Below are 25309 nucleotides of genomic sequence, written 5' to 3' on the forward strand. Positions count from 1 at the left end.
CTCCTCAGGCAGGTTACGGAGAACGGCTGAGATCGGACATCCTCAGGGTTCTGATCCGTGTTCTGGCTTTACGTCGTTAACATGCGACACAGGAGCCAAACATTTGGATCTTAACGAGAGCAGAAAACGTGAAGCTGCAGCTTCTGCTCTCCGCCAGCAGGTGGCGGCGGAGCTCATGGTCAGATGAGCTGCCTGAATCTGCTCACCTGTCCATAACTGAGGAGCCCAACCAATCAGGTGGCCGCACTAAAACTCACCTTCACCCTAAACCCGCTCCTGCTGGCAAGATGCAGGACAAGGTGCCATGGCAACGGCTGTGATCCGCCGAGGACTACAAACACTCCCATGATGCTCTCTGTGTGTTACAGATGCTGCAGAGAAGAGAGGGCGCAGACAGAGCATGCCCAGTGGCTCCTTCGTAGACACGCCCACCGCCAGAGTGACGGTGAGCATGCGCAGGTGTAGTTTCCATGGTAACAGGAGGTGAGCTGCTGCCGGTTGCTCGGCAGCAGCTCACCTCCTGCAGGTGAGAACCTGGCCAGACAGGATTGATGTTAAGCTGCTGATCAGGAAGAATCTGCTGTCACACCTGTGTCACATGACCGTGTCCATGTCATGCTGGTCGCCCTGCTTCAGTCACATGATGACGTCGGTTCTGCGTATAGAAACAGGAGCACTGATGGATGCTCACCTGCTCAGAGCCTACGCCCTGACACCACTGAGCTATATAATACACTGGAGTGCTGATTTTGCCGAAAAACTGAAGTCACTGGCCGCCATCTTGCTACTCCCTACTCTCACAGAATCCCATAGGATTTGGTTGCAACAACAAGCAGTTTTCTGGCTGAGTGAAAACGTTTCACAGGTAATTCTACAGTCAGTGGATGTACTAACACTATCAACTACTAGGAAATTAGGTGCTGAAATATTTTACATGTTATTCATATTAAATATATATAAATGTATATATAAGTACGTGTATATGTATATATGTATATATATGTATACACATATGTAAATATATGTTTTTGTATATTGTTATTTATATATTTATAAATTTTAAACATATATATTTAAATGAATAAAATGCTAAATATTTCAGCACATGACTTTCTCAGTACTTGACAGTTTTAGAACATAACATTAAAGTTTATGGCATTTGACATTTTAAAAGTCTTAAGCCCCCCTGAACATGAGAAAATCCTCGTTATTCGATGCTGTAGCGCACATATTCCCTAGTTACTGGGGGGAAATAGGGAGTACCAATATGGCGGCTGGTGGCTTCAGAGCGACTCGTTCAAACAGACGGTGATTAGCACTCCAGTGTATTATATAGCTCAGTGCCTGACACCTGCTTTCTTCTTCTTCTTCTTCTACTGCAGGGCTTTCTATCACGCAGGCTCAAACAGTCGCTGCGCCGCACTCGCTCTCAGCCCAAACTGTCGCGTCACTGCAGCATCAAGGCCAACCCGACGGGTACTGCGGACACCAGGTAACCTTCCAGGTTAAAACAGAAACAGAAAGAGCACCTGGTCACTGACAGGAGCGGGAGAGGACAGACCAGAAACAGAGAAAACACACAAGCACTGAGCCAGGGGTCCTTTCTACACCCTCTTTTCACCAAGCAGCCCATCTGAAAGCAGCATGGCTGAGATAAGCGTCACCTGGCGGTAGCGTCTCACAGGTGCAGGAACGGCGGCTAGGCGCTTCTGTATCAGTCGTCTCAGAGCTACTCGTCCCGTTTTTTATGGTGAGAAAAGACGTGCACCAAGATTTAATGGCAGCAGCAGCATAGCAGCTTCATCTGGGAGAGAAAGCGCTAACCTGATGAGCCCTGAGCTGAAGGAACATCTACGGGACGTTAAATCAACCGCAGCAATTCCTCCGGCAGCAGCTTTGACCTAACAGGCAGACGGACTTAAAGAGAAACACAGAGAAAAAGTATTTTCCTCCTTAGAGATTTCTTTTTTAAGCCAACCTCTGATTGGATTACAAAATAACAAATGTCTCGTAGTGGCCTAGTCAAAGTCCACTTTGACTGAGATGTTTAGCTTAAAATGGCTGAATTAACACCAAACGCTGCTGTGTGGAGCAATAACGTGTAATTATAGGGTGATTAACGGTCAGGCAGGACAGGTTTGGGAGAAAATACTAATTTCACACTAAATCCCATCATGTGAAGCCAAGAGTGCGTCGGTTTCCACTAAGGTTATCACATTCTGTTTCAACATGGATGTTAAAATCCCCCACTATAATAACCTTGTCAGTGTTTAACACCAAATCAGATCAGAAGTCTGATCCAAAAACTGAGAGTAAGGGCCTGGTGGACGATACAAAACAACAAAGAGAAGAGGTTTTATTGCTTTGCAGTTTGGATGAGGGAAGCTGAGGGTTTAATGTTCAAAAGAACTGTAGTTATTAATTGGCCTGGGACTAATTAATAAATCAGACTGACCTACTGACCTCAGTGTTTTAATTGGACTTTAACCATCCTCTGTGCTGTTGGCTCTTCATTTTCCTGCCCTGTTGAATCAATAAAGCCCAAATCCAACCAGATGATGTGCATCTGTAATTTACTTAGATTTGTTGTTTTAATTTCCTTGAATTAGCTTAAAGTGGCTGATCTGGAAGCACATATGGTCCTAAAGACCAGAAGCATCCCAGAGAAAATGCCAGTTGGTCTACGAGCTAGTTACCGGGGGTGTGATATAGAGTCAGCCTTTTTATTTTATTCCTAAGAACTATGTAAATAAATGGCCTTTTAAAGGGTTCAGATCCCTAAAGCATGATGGATATGAATACTTCAGGCTGAAGGAGATTTTAATCTCTCTCATAGTTTTAGAGTTTCTGTACCGATGGAGCCGCCTGGTTCTGGCCGTCTCAGTGGGATAATGGATGGGTAACAAGCTGCAGAGAGGTGTGTTAAACTACGGCTCTGCTTCCTGGTCTGGACCCTGGGTTGTCAGCATTTAGGAGAACTAATAAATCCGGCCAGAATCCTAGAAAGAAGAGCTGCACCCTCCAAAGTGGGATGGATGCCGTCTCTCCGGATCAGACCAGGTTTTCCCCAGAAAGTTCTCCAGATATCAGTGTAGCCCACGTCGTTTTCAGGACACCAGCTAGAAAAACCAGCGGCTGAACGTCACTGGTCAGATCAGGCAGGGAGCAGAGAACATCCGTCCACCGGGGGCCGGTTCCACGGTGCCGGTTCCACTGGGCCGGTTCTGCCCGTCTCAGCAGAGATCTGCAGATAAATGAGGGGAAACCGGTGTGGGAGTGGGAGATCAGGGGTCCTGCGCTGCGCTGAGACACGTCTCTCTGCTCCTCGTCTCCCCTCCACCTCCTTCCTGGTGGAGACGAGGGGAGGAAGTAGGGCAGCTTCACTGCAGGGGAGGGGCGACTGGTGCCGGGGGGGGGAGGGGGCGAGTCACATAGAGACAGACAGACGGAGAGAGAGAGCAGTGATGCTGTAAGGCTTCACCAGCAGACAGACAGACCGACACCATCAGCAGCTCCTCCATCTTCCTCCTCCTCCTCCTCCTCCTCCTCCTGCTGCTGTTTGCTGCTGAAGGAGGACATGGCTGCATAACCTCCTCCTCCTCCTCCTCCTCCTCCTCCTCCTCTTCCTCTCCTCAGGATGCTCGGTGAGTCTCGTGAACAGCCTTTGTCCTCCGCTCGCTCTGGAGATGCTGCGGCCGTCTCTCCATCTCTGCGTGTAGCTCAGCAGCTAGCTCTGCGTTAGCCGCCTGCTAGCCAGCAGCCCTGCAGCCTCTCGGCACCGGCAGCTGATCCGGACCCGCTCTCTGCCTCCAGAACCTTTCGGGTCCGCTCTGGTGTCCACCCGTCCTGTTTGTCTTCCGTGTGATGCTGGAAATGGGGCTGAGCTGTTGCTAGGCGACAACACACCTGGAACAACAAGGTGTGTGTGTGTGTGACGTCGGGGGGCCTCCCAGTGAGCTGGGCCCAGCAGAACCTCAGCAGAACCTCAGCAGAGGACGGTTCTGCTCCTCCACAGAGCACGGCTCTGGGTCAGACTGGGTTGAAGGTGTTCTGTGACGTAAACGGGCCCGGTCTCACCTCTGGGTCTCTGATTGGTCGACGAAGGCCACAGGTCCATCCGGCGTGCCGGCGCCTCCCGTCCACACGGTTAAAAACGGGGCGGTACGGACCATCAGAACCGGGCCAGAACCTCTGACACCACGGGGCCTGCAGTCCGACCCGGGAGACGGATCATACAGAACCTTGTTTTCTCCTCAGGATTACGACAGAACGCGTCCCTCAGGATGATGGACAGAGGATCCTGACGGACCGGTGCTGCTCGCTTTGGTTCTGGCCGGGTTCTGGCCCGCATGGTTCTCCCCGCTGCCCTGTCCCGGAGCGGGTTCCTCCACCACTTGCTGGTTGCAACAACACCCTTCATAGTGACGTCCTGCAGTTAAACGGGTTCTGGTTCTGAGATCCAGGTTCTGCTTCTCTGAGGAGTTCTGGTGTCGGATCAGAACCTTCAGCTATAAACGACGCTAACGCTAACCACAGGTTCTGATGTAAGTCAGCTGTGGGGAACCAGGTGTTCTCTAACCAGGTGTGTGGCTTTCAGGTGTGTGATGCGGCGGCTGCGCTGTGGTAGCCAGGAGTCGTTGCTAAGCACCGGCTGCGTGTCATCGCTGGAACTCAGGATGGACCAATCAGTGATCATCAAACCCGTCCACTCGTCCCTGCTGGGACAGGACTACTGCTTCGAGGTGCGCCCCCCCCTGGTGCTGCACGGTACTGCGGTGGTGCTGCTGTAGTACTGATGTAGTACTGCTGTAGTACTGCTGTTGTACTAAGGTAGAGCTGCTGTAGTACTGCTGTAGTACTGCTGTTGTACTGCGGTAGAGCTGCTGTAGTACTGCGGCGGTGCTGCTGTAGTACTGCTGTTGTACTGCGGTGGTGCTGCTGTAGTACTGCTGTTGTACTGCGGTAGAGCTGCTGTAGTACTGAGGCGGTGCTGGTGTAGTACTGCTGTTGTACTGCGGTAGAGCTGCTGTAGTACTGAGGCGGTGCTGGTGTAGTACTGCTGTTGTACTGCGGTGGTGCTGCTGTAGTACTGCTGTGGTGCTGCTGTAGTACTGCTGTGGTGCTGCTGTTGTACTGCGGTAGAGCTGCTGTAGTACTGCAGCGGTGCTGCTGTAGTACTGCGGTAGAGCTGCTGTAGTACAGCTGTGGTGCTGCTGTAGTACTGCTGTAGTACTGAGGCGGTGCTGGTGTAGTACTGCTGTTGTACTGCGGTGGTGCTGCTGTAGCACTGCGGTAGAGCTGCTGTAGTACTGTGGTGGTGCTGCTGTAGTACTCCTGTAGTACTGCGGCGGTGCTGCTGTAGTACTCCGGTAGTACTGCGGCGGTGCTGCTGTAGTACTGCTGTAGTACTGCGGTGGTGCTGCTGTAGTACTGCGGTAGAGCTGCTGTAGTACTGCTGTAGTACTGCGGCGGTGCTGCTGTAGTAATGCTGTAGTACTGCGGCGATACTGCTGTAGTACTGCGGAGGTGCTGCTGTAGTACTGCTGTTGTACTCCGGTAGTACTGCGGTGGTGCTGCTGTAGTACTCCTGTAGTACTGCGGCGGTGCTGCTGTAGTACTGCTGTATTACTGCGGTGGTGCTGCTGTAGTACTCCAGTAGTACCCCTGTAGTACTGCTGTAGTATTCCTGTAGTACTCCTATATTACTCCTATAGTATCCCTGTAGTTCCCCTGTAGTACCCCTGTAGTACTCCTGTAGTAGTGCTGTATTACTCCTATAGTATCCCTGTATTACTCCAGTAGTACTCATCAGTACTCCGGTATTACTCCTATAGTATCCCTGTAGTATCCCTTTAGTTCCCCTGTAGCAATCCTGTAGTACTCCCGTAGCACTGCTGTAGTACTCCTGTAGTACCCCTGTATTACTCCAGTAGTACCCCTGTAGTACTCCTGTAGTTTCCCTGTAGCAACCCTGTAGTACTCCTGTAGTATTCCAGTAGTTTCCCTGTAGCAATGCTGTAGTACTCCTGTTGTACTCATCAGTATTCCGGTATTACTCCTATAGTATCCCTGTAGTATCCCAGTAGTTCCCCTGTAGCAACTCTGTATTACTCCAGTAGCAACCCTGTATTACTCCAGTAGTACCCCTGTAGTACTCCTGTAGTACTCATCAGTACTCCTGCTCCCCTCCCCCAGGTAACGACCACCACGGGCACCAAGTGCTTCTCCTGCCGCTCGGCGGCGGAGCGCGACAAATGGATGGAGAACCTGCGGCGCGCCGTTCACCCCAACAAGGACAACAGCCGGCGGCTGGAGAACGTCCTGACGGTGTGGGTGATCGAGGCCAAAGACCTGCCCGCCAAGAAACGGTTAGTACCCCTGTAGTACTGCTGTAGTACTAATGTAGTACTGCTCTAGTGATCGAGGTCAAAGACCTGCCCGCCAAGAAACGGTTAGTACTCCTGTAGTACTCCTGTAGTGATCAAGGTCAAAGACCTGCCCGCCAAGAAACGGTTAGTACTGCTGTAGTACTCCTGTAGTACTAATGTAGTACTGCTCTAGTGATGGAGGCCAAAGACCTGCCCGCCAAGAAACGGTTAGTACTGCTGTAGTACTGCTGTATTACTGCTCTAGTGATTAAAGGCCAAAGACCTGCCCGCCAAGAAACGATTAGTACTCCTTTAGTACCCCTGTAGTACTCCTGTAGTACTAATGTAGTACTGCTCTAGTGATTGAGGCCAAAGACCTGCCCGCCAAGAAACGGTTAGTACCCCTCTAGTACTCCTGTAGTACTAATGTAGTACTGCTGTAGTGATCGAGGCCAAAGACCTGCCCGCCAAGAAACGGTTAGTACTGCTGTAGTACTAATGTAGTACTAATGTAGTACTGCTCTAGTGATCGAGGCCAAAAACCTGCCCGCCAAGAAACGGTTAGTACTGCTGTAGTACTAATGTAGTACTAATGTAGTACTAATGTAGTACTGCTCTAGTGATCGAGGCCAAAGACCTGCCCGCCAAGAAACGGTTAGTACTGCTGTAGTACTCCTGTAGTGATCGAGGTCAAAGACCTGCCCGCCAAGAAACGGTTAGTACTGCTGTAGTACTAATGTAGTACTAATGTAGTACTGCTCTAGTGATCGAGGCCAAAGACCTGCCCGCCAAGAAACGGTTAGTACTGCTGTAGTACTCCTGTAGTACTGCTGTAGTGATCGAGGTCAAAGACCTGCCCGTCAAGAAACGGTTAGTACTCCCTTAGTACTGCTGTAGTACTCCTGTAGTACTGCTGTAGTACTGCTCTATTGATTGAGGCCAAAGACCTGCCCGCCAAGAAACAGTTAGTACTCCTGTAGTACTCCTGTAGTACTGCTGTAGTACTGCTGTAGTGATCGAGGCCAAAGACCTGCCCGCCAAGAAACGATTAGTACTCCTTTAGTACTGCTGTAGTACTGCTGTAGTGATCGAGGCCAAAGACCTGCCCGCCAAGAAACGATTAGTACTCCTTTAGTACTGCTGTAGTACTGCTCTAGTGATCGAGGCCAAAGACCTGCCCGCCAAGAAACGGTTAGTACTGCTGTAGTACTGCTCTAGTGATCGAGGTCAAAGACCTGCCCGCCAAGAAACGGTTAGTACTGCTGTAGTACTCCTGTAGTACTAATGTAGTACTGCTCTAGTGATCAAGGCCAAAGACCTGCCCGCCAAGAAACGGTTAGTACTGCTGTAGTACTCCTGTAGTACTAATGTAATACTGCTCTAGTGATCGAGGCCAAAGACCTGCCTGCCAAGAAACGGTTGGTACTGCTGTAGTACTCCTGTAGTACTAATGTAGTACTGCTCTAGTGATCGAGGCCAAAGACCTGCCTGCCAAGAAACGGTCGGTACTGCTGTAGTACTCCTGTAGTACTAATGTAGTACTGCTCTAGTGATCGAGGCCAAAGACCTGCCTGCCAAGAAACGGTTGGTACTGCTGTAGTACTCCTGTAGTACTAATGTAGTACTGCTCTAGTGATCGAGGCCAAAGACCTGCCTGCCAAGAAACGGTTGGTACTGCTGTAGTACTCCTGTAGTACTAATGTAATACTGCTCTAGTGATCGAGGCCAAAGACCTGCCTGCCAGGAAACGGTCAGTACTCCTGTAGTACTAATGTAGTACTAATGTAGTACTGCTCTAGCGATCGAGGCCAAAGACCTGCCCGCCAAGAAACGGTCAGTACTCCTGTAGTACTCCTGTAGTACTAATGTAGTACTGCTCTAGTGATCGAGGCCAAAGACCTGCCCGCCAAGAAACTGTTAGTACTGCTGTAGTACTGTTGTGGTACTCCTGTAGTACTGCTGTATTACTGCTATGGTACAGCTGTAGTACTGCTGTAGTGACCTGCCCGTCAGGAAACGGCGGTCCGGTCCGTCTCGGCGGCCTCATGACTCTGGCCGGTTCTACGGCGGCCTGTCGCCTGCAGGTACTTCTGCGAGCTGTGTCTGGATGACAACCTGTACGCCCGCACCTCCTGCAAGCTGAAGACGGACAACATCTTCTGGGGGGAGCGCTTCGACTTCAGCAGCCTGCCGCCGGTGGCTTCCATCACGCTGCACCTGTACAAGGACACCGACCGCAAGCGCAAGAAGGACAAGAGCAGCTACGTGGGGCTGGTGAACATCCCCGCCGCGGCGGTGAGCGGCCGGCAGCTGGTGGAGAAGTGGTACTCGGTGAGCACGCCCAGTACGCTCCGAGGTACGTAGAGCTCACCTGGTACCCCGGCTCTGATGTGCTAGTCCCCGTAACCAGTGTTGGGGAGTAACGGATTACATGTAACGACATTACGTAATTTAATTACAAAAAAAGAGTAACTGTAATTCGTTTCGGTTACAATGAGAAAATATGTAATTCAATTACATTTACTTCCGAAAATATTAAGAATTACAAATTTAGTTACATTTTTTTTTAAATATAAAAAAAACCTTTGCGAAATATGTAATGATATTTTTATTGCTTCGCGCCCTGTATCGCCGTTTCCCGCTACGGCTCCTTGTCTCCATCACTCTGATGATCCATCCTGTGCTGGTGGAGCCTTCTGAAAGAACAGCAAGCGAGCGGACGTTTCACGGTTTTATTTGGCTTCATTTTAAGGAAGAGAAAGATGCCACAAGGCGCTTTGCAATCATGCAGTCTCTTGTTATTCACACACAACAATAAACCGTGAGAGCCGACGTGTGTTGTGAAACTGCAAAACTTTATCTTAAAGATATACTATGCAACCGGGGTTGATTTTCCAGCGAGGCTCCCCCCAGAGGGCGAAAGTAAAAGTGCACTGTCATAAATATGCTCAGCTGTTCTGGTTTCTCCGTCAAGCCAGGCGCGGTTGTTTTGAGCTTAGCAGACAGGCGAACGCAACGAAAAGTGGAAAAAACGGCAGTACAAACAATGACTAACACAGTGAAGGTATGAACATCAAGCTTCCCGCAGCGCTATCTTGGCCTCGCCACGGCCGCCGCGGTAGCGTCTCGCCAACATAAAAAAATAAAAATAAAAATAATAATAATAATAATAATAATAATAAAACTCGATATGCTTGCATGTTTATTTGACGTTAACACGCGGTTCTTTGTTGTTGCTTTCGCGCGTGCATATAGTGAATGGCAGGGCAAAAATACATGGAGTTCTCGTCGTAAAGCGAGACTTCTCTGTGTGCGGGCCGTGAGCTCTTGCAATTGCAAGTGCGGTATTTCCCCCACAGACCACCAGGGCGGCCGAGAAAACCTTTGTTCGACCAGAAATGACTCATTTAATCGTCCAAAACGGTATGGAACACATTAATTAACTGAAAAATGTTGCATAGTATGCCTTTAAGCGGAAAATCAAACGCGCGTCTACACAGCTCAGCGTTCACAGTGTTGCGTTCGTGAGCGTCGGAAAGCTATGGTGCATTCAGGAGCATGGGACATTTCAGTTTTACAACGAAAAAGGCTGAAAACGGAACAGAACTTAACTCATACAATAATCTATTTATCCAGAAACAGTGTGGGCTTTCTTACAATACTGAATGCTCTATAATTGTATTTCTGTTATTTTTGATTATGCACATCTGCCAGCTTTTTATTCTAAAAAAATCTATAATATTACAGCAGCAAATTATCAAAGTTTTTCAAAGCCTGTTTAAAAGCTCCAAATGGGGCTTCAGATCATACAGCAACAATTGTGCTGTCATTGTTTTACAGGGCAGAATTTGCATTTGCTGACTCTTGTCCTTTAAAGGCATACTATGCAACATTTTTCAGTTAATTAATGTGTTCCATACCGTTTTGGATGATTAAATGAGTCATTTCAGGTCGAACAAAGGCTTTCTCGGTCGCCCTGGTGGTCTGTGGGGGAAATACAGCACTTGCAATTGCAAGAGCTCACGGCCCGCACCCACAGAAGTCTCGCTTTACGGCGAGAACTCCATGTGTTTTTGCCCTGCTATTCACTATATGCACGCGCGAAAGCAACAACAAAGAACCGCGGGTTAACGTCAAATAAACATGCAAGCATATCGAGTTTTATTATTATTATTATTATTATTATTATTATTATTATTATTATTATTATTATTATTATTATTATATATATTTTTTTGTTGGCGAGACGCTACCGCGGCGGCCGCAGCAAGGCGGCGGCGGCGGCTGCGGCTTGGCGAGGCGGTGGCGGTAGCGTCTCGCCAACAAAAAAATATATATAATAATAATAATAATAATAATAAAACTGGCGAGGCGGCAGCGGCGGCGGCGGCGGCGGCAAGATAGCGCTGTGGGAAGCTTGATGTTCATACCTTCACTGTGTTAGTCATTGTTTGTACTGCCGTTTTTTCCACTTTTCGTTGCGTTCGCCTGTCTGCTAAGCTCAAAACAACCGCGCCTGGCTTGACGGAGAAACCAGAACAGCTGAGCATCTTTACTACAGTGCACTTTTACTTTCGCCCTCTGGGGGGAGCCTCGCTGGAAAATCAACCCCGGTTGCATAGTTTACCTTTAACTACAGATGGATATACAGGAATAGAGTCATACACGTGTCAAGTTCCAATTCCGCTTTTTTAAGGTTCACATTCAGTTCTCAAAAATTATATGTTAAACATGGGTCAATACTCATTAAAACCTTAAAGTCATCAAAAAGTAATCAAAAGTAATTAGTTACATTACTTTTTAAAAGTAAACGAAAAAGTTACACTACAATTACATTTTAAACAAAGTAACTTGTAACTGTAACGGATTACATTTTTAAAGTAACTTACCCAACACTGCCCGGTAACACACCTTCCTCCACCCGTTGGCAGCAAAGTCGTCGGTTCCGACGGTGCGGGTCAAGGCGCGGTACCAGAGCATCGTCATCCTCCCCATGGAGCAGTACAAGGAGTTCGCCGAGTACATCAGCGCCAACTACCTGCTGCTCTGCTCCACCCTGGAGGCCTCCATCAGCCTGCGGGCCAAGGAGGAGCTGGCCGCCGCCCTGGTGCACATCCTGCACAGCACGGGCAAGGCCAAGGTAGCCCCGCCCACTCCCGCCGCCGCACCCCGCCCACCTGCAGCGCACCTCACCTGCTGTCTCTCCCTCAGGACTTCCTGACCGACCTGATGATGGCCGAGGTGGACCGTTGCCGCGACAACGACCAGCTGATCTTCAGAGAGAACACGCTGGCCACCAAAAGCATCGAGGAATACCTGAAGCTGATTGGACAGAAGTACCTGCAGGACGCTCTGGGTACGCCCGCCGCGCGAGCCGTTCGATCGGCTCTGGCTCTCAGGTGAGGTCGGCTAAAACGCGGTGTCTGTGCGTCCAGGTGAGTTCATCAAAGCTCTGTACGAGTCCGACGAGAACTGCGAGGTCGACCCGTCTCGCTGCGCCGCCGCTGACCTCGCCGAGCACCAGGCCAACCTGAGGATGTGCTGCGAGCTCGCCTTCTGCAAGATCCTCGACTCCTACAGGTGAGCACCGCCGGCACGCAGGTGAGGGCGGGGCCCTTCGGTTCGCCCTTTACCTGAGCGTGTGCCGTGCTCCGCCCACTCAGGGTGTTCCCGCGGGAGCTGAAGGAGGTGTTCGCGTCGTGGCGGCAGGAGTGCGGTAACCGGGGGCGACCGGACATCAGCGAGCGCCTCATCAGCGCCTCGCTGTTCCTGCGCTTCCTGTGTCCCGCCGTCATGTCGCCGTCGCTGTTCGACCTCACGCAGGAGTACCCCGACGAACGCACCGCCAGAACCCTCACCCTCATCGCCAAGGTCATCCAGAACCTGGCCAACTTCAGCAAGTACGTCTGGGGGGGGGGGGGGGGGGGGGGTTCTACTGGGGGGAGGGGGGTTATGGGTTCTATTGGGTGGCAGTTGTTGGTGTCAGTGCTCTGCAGTTTACATGTTTGCTTTGTGTTCTCCCTGTGTTCTCCTTGGGTTTTCCTTTGGTTCTCTGGGTTCTATGGGTCCTCCCTGGGTTCTCACTGGTTACTCCCTGGGTTCTCAATTGGTTCTCTGAGTCCTCATTTGATTCTCTGGGTTCTCCCTGGGTTCTCTGTGGGTTCTACTCGGGAATGGGGTTCTACTGGGGGCAGTTATTGGTACTGGTGCCCTGCAGTTTACATGCTTGCTCTAAGTTCTCCTTGGGTTCTCCATTGGTTCTCTGGGTTCTCCCTTAGCACTCTGTGGGTACTCCCTGGGTTCTCTTTGGGTTCTCTCTATGTTCTCCCTTGGTTCTACTTTGGTTCTCCCTGTGTTCTCCATGGGTATTCCTTGGGTTCTCTCTGGGTTCTCCCTTGTTCTCCCTGGGTTCCCTTACAGTTCTCCATTGGTTCTCTCTGGGTACTCTTTGGGTTATCTCTATGTTCTCCCTGGGTTCTCCTTTTGTTCTCCATTGTTTCTCTAGGTTCTCTGTGGGTTCTCCATGGGTTCTCTCCAGGTACTCCCTAGGTCCTCTGTGGGTTCTCCCTAGGATCACACTGGGTTCTCCTTGGGTTTTCTCTGGGTTCTCTCTGGGATATCCTTTTGTTCTACCTGGGTTTTCTTTTGATTCTCCATTGGTTCTCTGGGTTTTCTCTGGGTCCTACCTTGGTTCTCTATGGATTCTCCCTAGGATCTCTGTGAGTTCTCCTTGAGTTCTCTGTGGGTTCTCCCTTGGTTCTCTCTGGGTTCTCCTTAAGTCCTTCCTGAGTTCTCTCTGGATTCTCCTTTTGTTCTCCCTGTGTTATCTTTTGATTCTCCTTTGGTTCTCTGGCTTCTCCCTGAGTACTCTCTGGGTACTCCCTGGGTTCTCTGTGGATTCTCCCTGAGTTATCTGTGGGTTCTGTTTTGATTCTCTCTGAGTTCTCCTTGGGTTCCCCTTTCGTTCTCCTTGGGTTCCCCTTTCGTTCTCCCTGGGTACTCTCTTGGTTCTGCCCGAGTTCTCTATGGTTCTCCCTTTGTTCTCTTTTGATTCTCCATTGGTTTTCTTTGGGCCCTCTCAGGGATCTCTGAGTTCTCTCTGGGTTCTCCATCGGTTCTCTGGGTTCTTCCTGGGTTTTCTGTGGGTTCTACTGGGGGCAGTTGTTGGTACCGGTGCCCTGCAGTTTACATGCTTGCTCTGGGTTCTCCCTGGGTTCTCCCTTGGTTCTCCATTGGTTCTCTGGGTTCTCCCTGGGTTCTCTTTGGGTTCTCCCTATGTTCTCCCTTGATTCTGCTTTGGTTCTCCCTGCGTTCTCCATGGGTAATCCTTGGGTTCTCTCTGGGTTATCCCTGGTTTATCCTTAGGTACTCCGTGGGTTCTTGCCACGAAGTCCCTAAGGGTACTTGCTGGGTTCTCTGTGGGTTCTCCCTATGATCTATGTGGGTTCTCCCTTGGTTCACACTGGGTTCTCCTTGGGTTCTCTTGTTGTTCTCCCTGGGCTCTCATTTAATTCTCCATTGGTTTTCTGGGTTTTCTCTGGATTCTCCCTGGGTTCTCTCTGGGTTCTCCTTTTGTTCTCCCTGGGTTCTCTTTTGATTCTTCATTGGTTATCTGGGTTCTCCTTGGGTCCTCCCTTTGTTCTCCCTGAGTCCTTTCTGTGTTCTCCCTGGCTTCTCTGTGGGTTCTCCCTAGGATCTGTGTGGGTTCTCCCTGGGTTCTCTCCGGGTCCTTCTTAGGTTCCCTCTTAGTTCTCCCTGGGTTCTCCAGCTGCGTCCATCATCTGTCAGGTTAGCTGCTCTTTAGTGTCTGTGCATGGCTGTGTGATGGGGGCACGTTCCTAGGATGGGGGTAGGAACCCACCTGAGAACCCGGCCCTGGTGACCCTGCGAGGATGCAGCAGGTGTAGAGAATGTTCTCTGCAGGAGGCTGGAGGCTTTTACTGTGAAAGGTTCTGTATGTCACCTGTCCGTGTGACCGCGTTCACCTGTCGCTGCAGGTTCGGCACCAAGGAGGAGTACATGCTGTTCATGAACGACTTCGTGGAACGTCAGTGGAGCAGCATGCAGCGGTTCCTGCAGGAGATCTCCAACCCCGACGGACTCAACCACACGGCCGGCTTTGACGGCTACATCGACCTGGGCAGAGAGCTGAGCAGCTTACACACGCTGCTGACCGAGCTGGACCAGGTAACGCACCTGAGCTTCCAGGTAAGACAGATGACAGAGCAGGCAGCTAGCTAGGGCTAAGAGTTACCTGCTGGCAGGTAGCGGCCCACACCTGCAGCTGTGTCGTCTGACGTTGAGAACGTGTTCCCTGTGCTCTCTCCGGTTCCCTCCCGCCGTCTCTCTGCAGTCGTGTCTGTCTAAGCTCGGCCCGCTTCCTCGGATCCTCAGAGACGTGTCGGCGGCCCTGGTCCACCCCGGGGGCCTGGTCGGAGCTGCGGGGGTGTCGGTTTCATCTCCAGAGCCTCAGCGGGTGGTGTCCCCGCCCCCTCTGTCCCCGCCCCCTCTGTCGCCGCCGCTGTCTCCGCCGCTGGCCGCCTGCAATCCCTCTGTTGGCCTGCAGGGCGGCGTAGGACTGGACGGAGGGTGAGTCTCTCAGATGGAGTTTAACCGCTTTTAGTCGGGTTCCGCTGAGTTTAAGGTGGAGCCGGTTCAGTGTTGTATAGTAACAAAGTATAAATACTTCACTACTGTACTTGAGTATATTTTGGAGTACTTTATACTTTCCTCGAGTATAAATTCTTTTGATAACTTTCACTTTTACTCAGTGTTGTATAAAGTACTGAAATCTCAGAGTCAAGTAAAAGTATAGGTACCTCTCCAAAATATGACTCTGGTAAAAGTCCAAGTCACTGACTGAAGTGCTACTTGAGTTAAAGTCTTAAAGTATTTGAAATGTCTTGTACTTAAGTATGAAAATTACTGTAAAAATAGATACTCAAGTAAGGTAATGAAAAGTATAAGTAAAAAGTAAAACAAAGCAAATGCAGTTTGAATGACATTTTTTACATTTTGGTAAACTTTGAAGGTCAAATTCACTTAAAATAATATAAACCAAGTGCAGGAGAAACTTAGACCAAGTTTAGACAGAAAATACAACCTTTTTGTAAGGTTTCAGTTTTTCTTCTTCAAGTAAGGTCAGTGCTATACAAATTCTCTCTCTCTCTCTCTCTCTCTTTTTTTTCTTCTTTTTTTGTAGTAGTAACGAGTAACTAAACCAAACATTGAAAATGTATTGGAGTAAAAGTATGCAATTAAGTTCGAAAATATAGTGAAGTAAAAGTGAAAGTTATCAAAAAAATATATACTCGAGGAAAGTATAAAGTACTCCAAAATTTACTTAAGTACAGTAGTGAAGTATTTATACTTTGTTACTATACAACACTGCTTTTACTTCACTATATTTTCGAACTTAATTGCATACTTTTACTCCGATACATTTTCAATGTTTGGTTTAGTTACTCGTTACAAAAAAAATTAAAAAAAGAGAGAGAGAGACGCACACAATTTGTATAGCACTGACCTTACTTGAAGAAGAAAAACTGAAAGCTTACAAAAAGGTTGTATTTTCTGTCTAAACTTGGTCTAAATTTCTCCTGCACTTGGTTGTATATATTATTTTAAGTGAATTTGACCTTCAAAGTTTACCAAAATGTAAAAAAAATGTCATTCAAACTGCATTTGCTTTGTTTTACATTTTACTTAGAGTTTTCATTACATTACTTGAGTACATCTTTTTTTACAGTAATTTTCATACTTAAGTACAAGACGTTTCAGATACTTTAAGACTTTAACTCAAGTAACATTTCAGTCAGTGACTTGGACTTTTACCAAAGTCATATTTTGGAGAGGTACTTATACTTTTACTTGACTCTGAGATTTCAGTACTTTATACAACACTGAGCCGGTTACCTTCCAGGCCCTGAGCTCAACTAAATCACATTTTAACCAGGATTTAGAGTCTTAAACTCCTCAGTCCTAGTTTGAAGTGAAGCGGTCCGGTTCCCTGAACCCAGCCTAGAAATAATGCAGCTTCAGTCCTAAAACTGGATGAACTAGAACTCCTCACTGGTGCTGAGAGCTACACCGGCTACAGAGGAACCCGAAAGAGTCTGAGAACGTTCCCGCCAAACATCCTGCTGAGATGTTTGCTTTGTTCTGATGTGATCCAGAGAGGAGAACCCAGATACTAACCCGACTCTCGCCAGGTGGCTGTAGGTCCGCCGTGCTCTGTTTATCCAAATAATGGCCTAAAGAACTGGATGAAGTCCCCAGATGCTGCTGCCTTGCAGCTCCGCCTCCCTGCAGTACCTGGACCGGACCGGGTTCCACGCAGAGTTCTCTGCAGAAGCTGCTGAGCCTCATAAATCTCCGTGATGCTCTCCCACTATGCAGGACTGTTCATGAGCCTGACTCTGCAGAACCTCTCTGTTCGCTCAGTTTGAAGCAGAACAAACCTCGTTCTTCCTCTTCCTCACCTGCAGCAGTGGGTTGATAAGATAAGATAAGATAGTCTTTATTGATCTCACATTGGAGAAATTCACTTGTCACATCGGCTCAATGGTCCGTCAATAGTCAGGAGAAGGTGCCAGAAGTAGGAAAAGGTGCATCAGTTATATACAGTGGATCAAAAAGAAAATGTGAAAAAAATAAGAATAAAAATACAAAAGAAACCGGAGTAGGCAGATGATGTCATGTGTACTTTCACGGTTATATACACACACACACACACACATATATATATATATATATATGTATATATATATATGTATATATATATATATATATATATATATATATATATATATATATATATATATATATATATATATATATATATATATATATATATATATATGCACACATACATATGTACTGACATATATTCACTTGGTGGTAGTAGCAGAAGTTCTTCCGGATCATTGCACAGGTTATAGCACAGTGTATTAAATAGATTATTGCACATTAGTTATTGCCCAAAGTTATAACAGTTGTGGTTACAGTTATTGATAGCAGCAGAAGTCACTTCTTTCAGGATTATTGCACGGGTTATCGCTCAGTGAATTAGATAGATTATTGCACATTGGTTATTGCACATTGATTATTACAGTTTTGGTTACAGTTATAGTGCAGTATTATATAATCTGATGGCAGCAGGGATGAATGACCTGTGGTAGCGCTCCTTTTTACAGACAGGATGTCTGAGTCTGGCACTAAAGGAGCTGCTCAGCTCCTCTACAGTCTGGTGCAGCGGGTGGAAGGTGTTGTCCATGATGGATGTGAGCTTGGACAACACCCATGGATTCAGGTTGTCCATTTTTAACCAGGTGTGTTTCCTCTGACATGGAAAGTACTCCTGGATCAGTGCTGCTGGACTTCAGTTGGCCCCACCGATCCTCCTCCGGTTAGCTCGCCCAGCTCTGCTCTTAACATGCTTATATGAGGTTAGTGTTCGACCGGCCTAGAAACGCATTTTACTGCAGCGACGGTTGTATAAACGCGTCGTGTGAACACGTTTTTGAACTAAAAGGCTCTTCTGAGACAAAACTTTTGCAGCTTTCAGTGTAAAATGAGAGAAAAGCTTCTGAGATTCAGGTTGTTCAATGCAGCGCCGTCTGCGCCCACGAGCTGAAGAGTCCTTTCCTTTTCCCTCCAGGCGGGGTTCATGGTTGATAAATAGTAAAATTATACACTGCAAAAACAGATCTAAAAATAAGTAAAATGTTCTTAAAGTTAGTGTATTTGTCCTTGATTTGAGCAGGTAAATAAGATTATTTGCCAATTGAATGAGTATTTTGACCCCTAAAATAAGATAATTAGACATCCTGAACTTGAAATAAGATGATGGAGATGGATTGTTCCTATTTTAAGGTCAAAAATATTGTTCCATTGGCAAATCATCTTATTTACCTGCTCAAATCAAGGACAAATACACATATTTTAAGAACATTTAACTTATTTTAAGTTCTGTTTTTGCAGTGTATTTGGGGCCAACCCGCTCCGTTCGTGCTGCTTCTTCATATTAATGTTGTCGTTTTTCTGGACTTGCTCAGAGAAAAGCTTCTGGTGTCTCCTGAAACACGCAAAAGTGGGCGGAGCCGAGTGGTGACTGCTCTGTCTTCTCTAACCCCGGTGGGTCGTGACACTGAGCCTGGTTCTGGTTCTGCTGGAGGTTTTCCTCCCCACTGTCGCTCCGTGCATGCTCAGTATGAGGGATTGCTGCAAAGCCATGGACTGGATGCGACCTGCTGGACTTCCATGGAGAGAAAACTCTGAACCAATCTGGATAGAACTCTGCTGTTTGATAACTGGGATCATGTTGGACGGGATGTTCTGGACCTTAGGATGGTTCTGACACGGCGCCCCGTAAATAAACCGACTTGAACCTTGGGTTTCCTGCTGGAACTGGTTTTAACGCTGCGGTGAACTTTAAGGTCCAAACCCAACCGACAGTGATGCTCACTTCCTGTCTGTCTGCAGCTGCGTCGACTTCACCAGACTTCCGTCTCCGACGCCAGAGAACAAAGATCTGTTCTTCGTCACCAAAGGATCCAGCCTGCAGCCTGCATCAGGTGACCTTTGACCTTTCAGCTTCCTCTACCGTATGCTGGCTCTGTGATGTCTGACCCTGCGTGATGATGTCACTTCCTGCAGGTATGCGAGGATCTCCAGCTCCGAGCTCGTCCTACTCTGAGCCCAACGAGAACGAAGCCGGCTACGACTTGACCAACGGAGGCCGGAGAGAGGGGGCGGAGCTGACCCACGAGAGCCGCAGTCTGTCTCTGGTGGACCTGCAGGACTCCTCCCCCAGCGACGGCCTGGACGACGGCCAGTGGCAGCGCAGAACCGGGCTTCTGCCGTTGTCTTTCCAGAACCCCGTGTATCACATGACCGCCACGTCCCCCCGGCAGCCGCAGCAGCAGACGGACGCCACGCCTTCAGACGGCTCGGTGGGCTCGCAGGGAACCTGCGAGGAAAGGAGCGCCGTGGCCACCAAGCCAGCCTTCCTCACCCAGATGTCTGTGGGCGTGGGCGGGGCGGAGCGGGGGGAGAGGATGTCGGCCATGTCGAGCAGCAGCAGTGGGGAGGAATACTCCCGACGGGCGCTGTCTCTCACCGACACTCTCTCAGGTACGGCTCTGCTTTGCTTTCACGCAGGTCATCAGTGAGTTCAGGTCTCATCGTGGGAACCCTGTCCCCCCCTCCCCCACAGGTAGCTCAGCCCCCCCTCGGCAGAACTCGGGTCCTCAGAGACGCATCGATCAGCCTCCACCGCCCTCCTCTGCTCCGCCCGGCCCTCCTCGAGGTCGCACACCTCCCAGCATGCTGACTGGCGGAGGCCCCGCCTACCCTCCACGCCCCGCCTCCGGCAGTATGATGTCATCGAGTCCTGATTGGCCGAACAGTGGACAGTCACGTCTTAGACAGATGTCATCATCATCCAAGGGAGACAGCCCAGAGAAGCAGCGGCCTGCTGCCAAGGTAACCTACCTGTGAACAGAGGTTTGGACCCGAGTCATGTGACTGTCACAAATCCAGCGACTTAAAGGTCTAGCGGACGATCTTCTTCAGCTTCCAGTGTCGGGGGAATCACCTCATCCATTGGTTGTCCATCATGCCATCATTGTGACGTGCTAACCTACCGCTAATGTGCCGCTCGTTCCATGTTAGCATCAGCTTGCTGGCTCCGCGTCCGCACTTCTAATGTTTATGTATCTGGTTAGCTTAGTGTTTAGCTTAGCAGTTAGCTTAGCGGCTAGGTTAACGGTTAGCTTAGTAGTTAGCTTAGTGGCTAGGTTAACGGTTAGCTTAGTGGCTAGGTTAACAGTTAGCTTAGTGGCTAGTTTAACGGTTAACTTAGTGGCTAGGTTAACGGTTAACTTAGTGGCTAGGTTAACGGTTAACTTAGTGGCTAGGTTAACAGTTAGCTTAGTGGCTAGTTTAACGGTTAGCTTAGTGGCTAGGTTAACGGTTAGCTTAGCAGTTAGCTTAACGGTTAGCTTAGCAGTTAGCCTCGGTGTTAGCTCTGCTGGACTCACCGTGAACTGTGTTCATATTTATGAGAAGAAGAGGAAGTTCTCAGTAGAAAGAAATGAGACCAGAGTGCATTTGGGAGATTTTTTTTCCATGTGATCCAGGTGAGGAGCAGAAGAGCAGGTAAGACGGTCTAACGGAGTTGTTCATAAAAGGACTTGGGCGTTACTTAGCTACATATCTGGAAAAATTGTCCACTGTACCTTTAAGACCTGACTGACAGACTGTTGATGTGCGTCATGCTGCCTCTCCTGTAAGGTTCTGGTCTGCTTTTCTTCTGTTTTTGAACTGGAGAAACACTGTACCCATCCTTTACCAGAACCAGGTTCATCAGAGTCTGTCAATTCAAACCAGAACCAGGTCCAGATGCCTGTTGACGATTCAGGTTTGTGTGTTCAGGCTCCATCTCCCTGTGCGTTGGACCGAACCGCCGCCTGGCTGCTGAACATGAACTCTGCGTCCTCCTACGGTGAGGCCGAGGATGATCGTCATGACGACGCGTTGGTGGAGAAGGTAGATTAGTTGCTGCTGTTGTTTCAGTGACTCGGTTCTGCAGGTTCTGACCCAGCGTGTCTTCAGTACCAGCAGGAGATCGCTCTGCTTCAGGAGAAGCTGCGGGTCGCAGCGCTGCGACAGGAGGAATGTGAAGCCCGGCTGATGGTCCAGGATCAACAGAACCAACGGATGCTGCAGGAATATCAGGTATGGGACACACCTGACCTACCTTTAGAGGCCAGGTCACATGATACAGGTGGACCAATGTGATCGTGTGGGTTTCAGGCCCGGCTGGAGGACACAGAGAGCCGACTGAGGAGGCTACAGGATGACAAAGACCTTCAGATGAACAGCATCATCAGCAGGTGAACCCCCTTGGTCACGCACACACCTGTCTGCCTCATGAACTGCCTAAACACCTGTCCAAACAGAGGCCTTACACCAGCTCTCAGTCAGTTACCTGTCTCACCTGTGCAGGTTGATGGCAGTTGAAGAGGAGCTAAAAAAGGATCATTCTGACATGCAGGCCGTGGTCGACCAAAAGCAGAAGGTCATCGAGGCGCAGGTACTGGTGCGGGGGGGGGGGGGGGGGGGGGGCATGAACCTTGGTGAGCCTGAATCTTTGAATGAGCAACAAAGATTAATTACCTGGAAGCTACTTTATAACAACTTTTAGAGGAAACAAAAGACAGAAGTTGGAAGCGACTAAGGATCTGATCTTCAGAGAAAACAAGGAGCGCTAAATTGTGTTGACAGGCAGAAAATAGTGCGAGCAACAGGTGGGCGTGTTGCTCTTGATCTTCAGAGATGACGTAGTGGATAAGAAGTAAAACACAGATTTGGTTCGCTCCGTTAAACGATAAACGGCGTTCCTGCTGGCAGTCTGGGAGCTGCTGTCAGAGGAAGATCGAATTCTTCACCTGATCTCTGCAGACACCCAGGATGCACAACATGTTTTAATGAATGCAGAATTTCTGCTGTTAACGATGTCTTAGAGACAATATTAATTATTATTAGGATTGTCACTACCCGATCCGTACCGGTAGCACGATCCGTACCATCAGCTCATTTGCGCAAGCGCAAACAGAATAACTTCCGGTTCGCCAAAAAAATAATGTAATTACGGTACTGAAAATAATTATTTCTATACTTAAATCCTTAAAAAAATGCTAAACTATATCGTAAATAAAATATTGAAGACTTTTCTGAAAGAAATTGATACGTTTTACATTCTCTCCATTGTATTGCTATGACGTCATCATCGGATATGCTCAGAAGTCCTGGAAGATATCATTGCATAACGTTTATCTGTATTGTCTGAATGCACTCTGTTAGTTTTATTGCTTGTTCAAACAGGACTGGAAAAAAATATTTAATCCTTAATTATTCGGTGAATTTCGTTATACAGATAATCTTGTTCTAAACATTTATTTTATTAGAAAGTTAAAATTATCGATTGAGAAATTAGCGCCCTCTGGTGTACACATCATAAACTAGAGAAGACCTCGTGATTATAGTAGCGCATTTTTTTTTTTTTTTTTTTTTTTTTTTTAGAAAAACAAACAGGGAATAGAACAAAGAACACACACAAAGCGAAGGCATACCTTATTAAAATACATTTATTAAGCACAAAATACATACATAAGAAAATAAAATAAATGATAAAAAAACTTAAAAAAAAAATTCAAAATCAAATAAGTTTCTGTACTCCTATATGTGTTTACAGCTGGGGGTTTATGTACTTTAAGAAATGTTTTATATATTTTAATTTCCCTAACTACAACTGGGAAACATTTTTGCTATTAAAAAAAACAATGTATTTTTTATGTATTTCTGTTTATTTTTTAGAATATGCATTATTGCCGCAAATACAAATATATAAAAAAAGAAACCCCTGCGTCGAAAAAATAAAAAAAAATTTAAAAGTAAGAACAACGAAATATTTCCCACCGGAAGTTATTCTGTTCACGCACGCGCAAATGAGCTGATGGTACGGATCGTGCTACCGGTACGGATCGGGTATTGACAAGGATCACCCTTGGGGAGCAGTGGGGGGAGGGACACTTGCATCCTTCTCTGAGTGCAAGTGTGCTGCTCTAACTACTAGGCCAACACTCCCCATACACCGAGACGCAGCTCGGTAGGCAATTTGGGGTTAAGTGCCTTGCCCAGGGGCACATCGACATGTGGCAAGAGGAAGCTGGAATCAGACCCACAACCTTCTGATTGCCAGACGACTAATCATGTTAGTCATGTTAAACAGCTGAGCAGAGCTTCTGCAGCTGACTGAAACCTCCCTCCAGTTGGAGGTAATAATAACTAAAATAATAATATATATGATAATTAAAATATGTAAAATAACAAAGGAAAAGAGTCCAGGAAGTAGCCGTAGGGTCAGACTTACAGTGAGATTATCTCTAAACAGCTGATTTACCTGCAGCAATGCTTCACAACATCGACACGCGGGCCCTATAAGCAAAGTCCCCAAAAGCTTAAAAGTGGCTTTTAAGTCACTTTTTGTCAAGCATGGTTTTCAGTCACGTAGAGAATTTGTGGGCACACCAGAAGAGATGAGCAGGAGTCTGGCAGCATCTGGAAAATCATTAGTGTGGGTAGAAGGTGAACACCAGAGTTCACTGTGACGCGGCCCCGTCTGTGGAGACGATGGAGCTGCTTTAACAGGCCAGCATCCTCAGAACAGCTGATGGTGAACGTACCTGTAAACTGTCCAAAACTGGAGGACGAAAAGAACTCAGAAGCACTAATTTGATGGTTTTATCTGCAGTCAATGCAGTTTTTACTCCTGTGGTTTCTGGGATAATAGACGATTCCCATAATTTATTTCCTCCTCACTAGAACGATCATTGTCACTTTTCTTGTTCTTCTTCTGATGACTCGACACTCACCCTTAATGACATCATCACTTTTTCAACGGTTATTTTTCTGCTTGAATTTAAACGCAATTTGTGTTTTTTCTGATTGAAAGAGCATCTGTTTTTAATCTGAGAACAGTGTATGACCTACACGTAAGGCAGGTTTAAACAGCAACCAACAGGTAGTGCAGTATCCCAGTCGCTCAAATTAATCATCCAGGTGTTTTTTTGAATAATAACGTATCTAATTGCTAAAACACGTTAAGCGCAGCGCTCCGTAGTCTGTTCTCGGAAATCATCAAACTGGCCTTGGAATGGTGAATTTGTCGTCTATTATCCACCTAAATACCTTCGAAGTTTAACTTTGATATTTATTTCAATAAAAGTTATTCTTTTTAATGTCCTTTAATTTGTAAATACTTTCACTTATTTCCAGTTAGTTTTCTATTGTCCATATTTGTGATTATCTTGACTTATCAGTCATAAATGACAACAAATTAGATTTTTTTTATAATTTAAAGAGCTCTCTAGAACATTTTGCTCGTAAAGTGGCTGCTTGGGGTGTTGGGCTCCGTGTATTCTCACATCGCTGCCTCAGCAGAATCCAATCAGGTGCGTCTCACCTGAGTCCTGTCGTCTCACCTGCCTCACCTGTCGTTCTCAGGAGAAGAGGATCGCGAGCCTGGACGCAGCCAACACCCGCCTGATGGCGGCGCTGACGCAGCTGAAGGAACGCTACGGTGTGACGTCACAGAGGAACGGCCTGTCGCCCAGCAACACCTCGTCGCTGCAGATCACGGAGAACGGAGAGTTCCGCAACTCCGGCAACTGCTGAAAACCGAGCCAGGGGCTGTGATTGGCCGCCAACTGCAGGGAGGGCGGGGCTTGCGCACCGGGGACTAAATCAACCAATCGGTGCAGGAGGGGAATCCATTGAATGTCAACTCCACCAACATGACTTCTGACCCGATCCCACCCTTGTTGCTAGGTTACCCTCACTTTTTCTGTTCTGCATGTTCCTCCTCGGACGCTTGGTCCGACTTTTCTGTTTAGATCTTCCTGAACCAACCTCAGCTTCACATTAACTTACGGGCCTCAGCTGGACCTCGGGGTTCTGGACCTCGGGGTTCTGGTCCTCCAGGCTGTAGTTTAAAGGCCAACCTTTGAGCTGGAGCCGCTCCGTTAGGTTAGCCTAGCTTAGCGCGGCGGTAGCCTAGCCGTGACACCCCCCCCGCAGTGACTGTGTTGGCCTCTTTGGGCTTCCGTAGCTTTGGGTATTTCATTCCTGTCGACCCAGGTGAGCCGCTCCACGGTTAGATGCTAGTTTGTGCCGTTTCAGAGAATTTTAATGTAAAACGACAGATTTTATTGTAAACAGTAAAAACTTTAACTTGTGATGATTTGTGCCCCCGTTCACTGTGGCTTCTGTCTGTTCTGTATCTATGAGCCTCTGTTCTGTTATTTATCTACGGCAGTATTTATAAAGGAGAGCCGCTCCAATAAAACCAGGCTGTCAACCTGTCGCTCTGCTCATTA

At 47.9% G+C, this 25309-nt stretch overlaps 1 protein-coding gene across 7 annotated transcripts in view; it reads left to right on the top strand.

Moving 5' to 3' along the window:
- Positions 1 to 25290, top strand: part of LOC105917122 (disabled homolog 2-interacting protein) — a 33968-nt gene extending 8678 nt beyond the window's left edge. For 2 of the 7 annotated variants that reach the window (XM_036144236.1, XM_036144237.1), the window contains 19 exons: positions 369 to 445; positions 1383 to 1492; positions 4598 to 4742; positions 6196 to 6368; positions 8453 to 8724; positions 11300 to 11508; positions 11580 to 11724; positions 11804 to 11948; positions 12032 to 12268; positions 14366 to 14576; positions 14722 to 14957; positions 18852 to 18943; positions 19026 to 19502; positions 19585 to 19853; positions 20805 to 20918; positions 20985 to 21107; positions 21186 to 21265; positions 21378 to 21465; positions 24438 to 25290. In XM_036144236.1, the coding sequence (XP_036000129.1) occupies positions 369 to 445; positions 1383 to 1492; positions 4598 to 4742; positions 6196 to 6368; positions 8453 to 8724; positions 11300 to 11508; positions 11580 to 11724; positions 11804 to 11948; positions 12032 to 12268; positions 14366 to 14576; positions 14722 to 14957; positions 18852 to 18943; positions 19026 to 19502; positions 19585 to 19853; positions 20805 to 20918; positions 20985 to 21107; positions 21186 to 21265; positions 21378 to 21465; positions 24438 to 24608 (3374 nt within the window). In that variant the 3' untranslated portion in view covers positions 24609 to 25290. Of the gene's footprint in view, positions 1 to 368; positions 446 to 1382; positions 1493 to 3414; positions 3645 to 3664; positions 4464 to 4597; positions 4743 to 6195; positions 6369 to 8452; positions 8725 to 11299; positions 11509 to 11579; positions 11725 to 11803; positions 11949 to 12031; positions 12269 to 14365; positions 14577 to 14721; positions 14958 to 18851; positions 18944 to 19025; positions 19503 to 19584; positions 19854 to 20804; positions 20919 to 20984; positions 21108 to 21185; positions 21266 to 21377; positions 21466 to 24437 lie in introns of those variants that run through there. The other 5 variants (XM_036144235.1, XM_036144238.1, XM_036144239.1 and 2 more) reach the window with 4 other exon arrangements.
- The last annotated feature ends 19 nt before the right edge of the window (positions 25291 to 25309 follow it).

Source organism: Fundulus heteroclitus, chromosome 12, assembly GCF_011125445.2.
Source record: "Fundulus heteroclitus isolate FHET01 chromosome 12, MU-UCD_Fhet_4.1, whole genome shotgun sequence".
Taxonomy (NCBI): Eukaryota; Metazoa; Chordata; class Actinopteri; order Cyprinodontiformes; family Fundulidae; genus Fundulus; species Fundulus heteroclitus.